The following is a 5,820-nucleotide window of genomic DNA, read 5'->3' as shown; positions in this document are numbered from 1 at the left end:
CAAATCCTAATGAGGGGAAGTTTGTTTTGAAGTTTGAATCTGTTTTCAAACTAAGATGGGAAGAAGAAGAAGTAGGCAAGCAAATATGCCTTATTGTTTTCCAGTGCAACTGAGATGATTGCATTTGTTTTTTGTTACTGTTCTTGAGAATAAATATTTATTAAAAACATTCAAATAGATTTGTATTTTTGATGGTTGTTACAAACAAATTGTAAAAGATAAGTAATGACAAGAGGCAGTAATAGGAATGGGTTCACTAAATGGAATGCTACAAAACCAAGTTAAAGTGTACATTCATTTTGATTCCTATTAGTATTTTTCTATGGATTTTACCTGATTCACATAATTGTTCTTACATTAAATTAGATTTGAAATCTAAAAAGCACAAATGTAGCTCATGGGGGGATTAACATGTTCCTCTTCCAACACAGTAGGCCCACAGAACATTGGTGATTGGCTGCTCCGTCGCTCTCAGGTATGTATAAGTATTGAAGTTCATTTCAGAACAACAGGGGAAATTCTAGGCTTCCTCTGTGTACTTTCTATTTGTAAAGTCTGCTTTTATCAGCGGTTCAAAGCCTCTGTTTCTCCGTTGACGCAGGTAGAGCACGAAGATAAGGAGAAGCACCAGGAGACCGATGAAGACTCCCCCCAGAGTGGAGCCCAGCACAAACACAGCCGGCCCTCCGTCTGCGTCTGGAAAGATCAAGTACAGGTACAGATTTTCATAGAAACCTTTGTGCAGCAGAAAAATCTACAAGTCAGTGTCGTTATTTTATCATCATTTTTTTAAAAAGATGTTTAAAAGGGGATTTTACGAGTCTTTAAATTTATATCAAGGACTCAATATTGCTCAGCTACAAACTGATACTTCTGACTTTAAAACTAACTTCATAGCTCTTACTGCGGTTATTTTGGTTGGAATGAAAGTGGGCTTGACAATATTTTTAATGTCTAACAGCCTTAGACTTCACATTGTATGAATATCAACATTATAATGTTTTCTTGCTGTTGAATTTTGATCTCTGTACCTACATTCTACATTAAGATAATGTTGGCATGAGACATTTGACAGACGTTGGATTTTGGTTACTAAACACAACTTAAAACCAACAAAATATCAACGTTATCTGTCGTCGGTATTCTAGGTCAACTTGATGTTGGCATTAGATGTCCTGACGTTAAATTTAGGATGTCAAAATCTTAATTTAACCAAATATTAACGTCTAACAGCGTTGGTGGTTGTTGGTTATCAATGAGTCTTGCTTTCACTATGCAATTCTGTCTGTCACTGGTACAACACATTTTTTCTTAGGATGTCAAAGCCAGAACCTGCCCTACTCTCCTTCTGCTGGGCTAATTTACTTGTTGCCTTCACTGGTTGGTTTAGGCAAGAAGAGTAAGATTGGTTTGGGTTTAGAGTAGGAGTGTCAGGGTAAGCCAAGCATTTTGCCGAGGGGTAGACTTAACGCTAGGAAGAAAAAAACTTTCCACTTTCCGAGGAAAAAAGGAGTGAAGTCGAACACTGCACAACCAAAACAGGAAGAGCATAGTGCTTCCGTTTTCCCTGTTAGCAAATACCAGCTTTACCCTGTTACCAAAGAGTTCTTTGCAGCTACTATCCCACAGAGTGGGCAGACGGAGGAACAACTAAACCTACCTGAAACTGTTATGGTTTCTTGGCTCTTAAGAAAACATAAAACAATGTAGCTGCGTAACGACAGTGGTGCCAACACTTGGAAACACCAGGGGAGGAAAAGTTGTCTGTTTCCACCCTTTTTGTGAGCTTTAGAGGTGCTACTTCGCAGATTTGTTGTTGTCAGACAGCCAGGCTAGCTGTTTCCGGTCTTAATGCTGAGCTAATCTAGCCTCACGTTTATCACACAGATATGAGCGCATTATTTTCTCATCAGTTGGCAAGAAAGTGTATACGCTTTATGCCAATATTCCAAACCTTTTCTTTAACCTAATTATTTTAACACTTGCTCACCATCCAGGGCGATGGAGTATGAATATCCTAGCTCGGCAGATGGAACATATATCTCCTCGTTGGTGATTGGAGGGAAGAAGGGAACCATGTTGTAGTCCCTGTTGTGACCAATTGGGGCCATCTCATCTGGGAAGGTGGCATTGGATGGAACGAACCTTCTCATCCACTCGTCAAAAATGGCATCAGTGAAAGCGTGGAGCAACTGCAGGAAAAGCATAGTGATTTTAATTGACAGAAACTCTACTATCTCATTAAGAGTAAACCGTGGAATCAGAGTCTGACCAGAAAAATGGGGTCGTTGGCTGCAGAGTGAGACAGAGAGCTGGTTCCATTTAGCATGGAGTGGACGAGGTTGTGGAGGTTGTTGACAGATTCATCCAGTTCTCCATCTGGTTTTTCATACCCTTCAAGGGCATTTCTGTTGGTCACAAAATGCAAATTCTGTTAAGCAGTAATTTTTCAAAGCCTCAAAGTTCAAGGTGTTGAACACAGATATTGTTCGCTGCTGTTTATATTTCATAGACGACAGTCACTGTTTTGAAGCCTTGAGTTTAGCATTTTTACATTTTGCGTTTCACCTCACTATGTTTGCATTTTTTCAGCACTGTGTCCTTACCTCCCATGCCCAGAAACTTCCCAACACAGAAAAATAAGAACAAACGAAAAAAATACAGGCAGAGGGAACATTTAGAGACTATTGTATGACTCTATACATTGTTTTTAGTAAAATCCTACATAGTATACCTTTCACCTGGCATTTAAACAGTTTCTTACCTCATCAGTCAAATAGCATGTACAAATTTATAATTGCTATTGATGCAAGACAGTAGAATTGTACCTGAAACTAAAGGAGGAGTTAGTGAAGTACGGAGGGCTGTCGAAGTCTCTGATTCCAAGACAGCTCCTGACGTCGCTCATGGTGGGCAGAGGTGTGTTACCTCCTTCCACTATCCCTCTCTGAATTGGCCCCTCACTGGTGCCATTACAAAGAGTCACCAGGCGATTGTATTCATCCAGGCTGAAAGAGAAAATAATTGAAATATTAAAATGTTTCTCTAAATTGACAGTTAAATACATTTATTTATCCCACAATGTGTATTTCATCATTATCAGACCAATAATTACTGAGTTCTCTCACACGAATATTTTGTTCTGACCTGTTACATACCACCCCCCATCTGGAGAATCTGGACTGGTTGCTAATGAGGGAGGGGTTGTCTGGGTTTCGGCCTCCCATCATAGAGTCGGTACATACATCACACTCGCTCTGCCCCGTGGCAAAGTTCCAGTAAGGGACTGCAAAGTTGTCATTGCCGGATAGTCTCTGCAGGGAGCAAACACATAGTTTAAAAAAAAAAATTTTTAAATTCTGTGATTGCTCGATATGACTCCCTCAGTTTGGATCAAGTCTTGGACCACTATTCCCTGGTTTTGCTGTCTCTTTTTGTCATCTAAAAAAAAGTATGTATTTGTGGTTTTTAAGAATGTTATCACAAAATGTTATTGATTAACAAATTGTATGGATAAACTGTGCAGAAAAATAGAAATCTGTGAAAGGTTTTCATGTAGTTGTGATCTGGAAAGGTATCAGACACAAGATATTGTTAAATACCAATAATTGGTGATTAACAATAGCTCAATTTATATTAAGTAATAATTCTATGTAAGCTGATAAGCTAAAACATAGTTTTTTCATTCACTGGTCATGTGGTCTTTCCACTACGCTTTCTGACTAATGGAAAGACAACATCTGAAATACACATCTAGGTTTCTACTTTAGTTTTTATTTTTGTTTAGAAATTTATGCAAAAAGTGCATTTTAATCATAAAATGACTTATGTGCATCCCAACATAAAATTTTAGAAAACCTGAATAAGTGCTTGGATTGAAGTAATCAGCTGAGAAAGTTTCCCGGTGATATCTGTTAGTTAAAATCATTTGAGTATTCACCTATAGTGCCTTATTTGTTTTCTAAAATGTATGGAATTTTACAATACATATCTTTAAAGGCCGTTTTTCTCAGAGCCAGATATCTCAACTTTAGTAGCACTTACATACAAAAAAGGTTTTTACAGTGGGGTTTATAAATATATCATTCAACATTTTATTCATAAAAACAATAACAGTATGGATTTGTGGAGTTATAAATACAAAGAGATATCCAAAATAACCTTTGTAAAAACCTTTTACTCTTAATATGTCAACAAAATAAAACAAAATTTCTTAATGTGGCTTCATGCAATGTCATACTTCTATTCTGGAAATCTATGCCAAATAATGCATATTTAATTAGCCTAAACAATGCATCATTTGCATTAAAATAATTTAGAAAACTTGTTTCACAGTGAAGACACCCATAGTGTCTTTCCTAACATGTTCTCAGAAGATGGCACATACCTGTAACTCCCTTTCCAAGCTTAGAAGATGATACCTGTGCCAGGTGATGAATGCTGGTCCTTTGTGTGAGAAATCAATAGCTTTGAATGGACGGCCAGGACCTACAGGGAAATAAAGTGTTTGAGGGGTGATGTGATCACAAGGCCATGATGTGCACATCACATTCTATTAAAGTTATAGTTTAGATCATTATTTTGAGCATGAACAGAAAAATAAGATAACAAAAATAAAATATAAGCAAGAAAAAAAATAAAAAAGGAGGAGTGGGAGGAATTAATACTTATCACTTACTTTTACATTCTATTATATGTAAAATAACTATTATTACTATTTAACTTATGTATGAATAAACAACATACTTTTGATTTATAACAAAAAGATTATAATAAAATAAAAGAGAAAAAATAGTAAAAAATTAACCATATGATCTAACCTCTTACTATAGTTTTGAGTCAAGAAATGTGCTCATTTACCAAGAAGAGTGTCTCGGACAGAGTAGTAATGTTGCCAGACAAAGAAATCGTAGATGGAGACATTGGCAAACTGGGGCTCAGTTCCATTTGGTCCTAGGAGTCCAAGCCAGTGCTGGGTGGCAATAACATAGTCTGGGTGGGTGGTAGTTTTAGACAGTTCCAAGACATCGAGGAACTCCTGGAGCTCTGCGGGGGTCAGTGAGCGGATGTTCTTCCGTACCACAGGTGCCTTTCTCTGGTCACAGTTTGGTCCAGTCCAGCCAAATTTACACTGACCACAGTCGTACCCTGCAAAGTTACCTGAAACACAGAGAGCAATCCAAATGTGTCAGACCATGTTGAAAATGATCAAGATTCAGCATGGGCCATTATCTAAGGCTTTAGACATAACTGTGACTCACCAGTACACCTGCAAGTTTGATTGAAGAATTTGGTCGGCCACCTCTCTCTGTCATCAACATTTCTCAGTCTGTACGGTCCTCCCCAGGGTTTGTTGTCAACTCGAACAGCTGTGCAGCTTCCTCTCCCCGACAGAGATCCACACACATTGGCAGGATCTGAGCCCAGAGCGGGGCAGCACTGTTTAGACACAATCCCCTCGACTGTGCAGCACACTCGAGGAAACTGAGCCCCCGCAGGCTCAGACCACACGAGCACACAGAGAATACCGAGACTCAGAACGTGCATCATATTACCCGTTTGTTCCTCCAGTCAGTGGCGACAAATCAGTTTCGACATCAACTTTCAGCGTTAATATGGCCAATTAGTTCCCCCAAAAGACTGTGGAATCTCTCTCTGCTACGGTCCCCAGTTGTTTATCTTTCAATTAGATTCAGTGATAATTTTAACATCTGTGGAAACAACACTTAAAGCCAGATCATGTTGTGTTCCTGCTGGTTACACGCACATTAAAAAAGCTTCTAATTTCAGTTCTTGCTTTTGTAGAGCTGAGGAGGATTA

The 5,820-nt window shown here is 38.5% G+C and overlaps 1 protein-coding gene across 1 annotated transcript; it reads right to left on the bottom strand.

The window, feature by feature from the left end:
* Positions 1-465: 465 nt before the first annotated feature.
* Positions 466-5,550, bottom strand: dct (dopachrome tautomerase). Its single transcript, XM_042495119.1, has 8 exons — positions 5,262-5,550; positions 4,861-5,160; positions 4,388-4,488; positions 3,148-3,314; positions 2,829-3,008; positions 2,273-2,408; positions 1,991-2,192; positions 466-696 (listed from the first exon to the last, which is right to left on the bottom strand). Exons 1-8 carry the CDS (start codon positions 5,548-5,550, stop codon positions 521-523), a joined length of 1,551 nt encoding a protein of 516 aa, XP_042351053.1. The 3' UTR covers positions 466-520.
* Positions 5,551-5,820: the final 270 nt, after the last annotated feature.

Source organism: Plectropomus leopardus, chromosome 10 (genome assembly GCF_008729295.1).
Source record: "Plectropomus leopardus isolate mb chromosome 10, YSFRI_Pleo_2.0, whole genome shotgun sequence".
NCBI lineage: Eukaryota > Metazoa > Chordata > Actinopteri > Perciformes > Serranidae > Plectropomus > Plectropomus leopardus.
This window is presented reverse-complemented; position numbering and strand designations above follow the sequence as displayed.

What these genes read in the sequence shown, in the direction of transcription:
- dct (XM_042495119.1), bottom strand. Translation starts at nt 5,550, where the DNA reads ATGATGCACGTTCTGAGTCTCGGTATTCTCTGTGTGCTCGTGTGGTCT. An exon ending in AACTCCTCCTTTAGTTTCAG is followed by an intron (nt 2,409 to 2,828) that starts GTACAATTCTAC and finishes TGTGACCAACAG; the next exon opens with AAATGCCCTTGAAGGGTATG. An exon ending in ATACTCCATCGCCCTGGATG is followed by an intron (nt 697 to 1,990) that starts GTGAGCAAGTGT and finishes TGATCTTTCCAG; the next exon opens with ACGCAGACGGAGGGCCGGCT.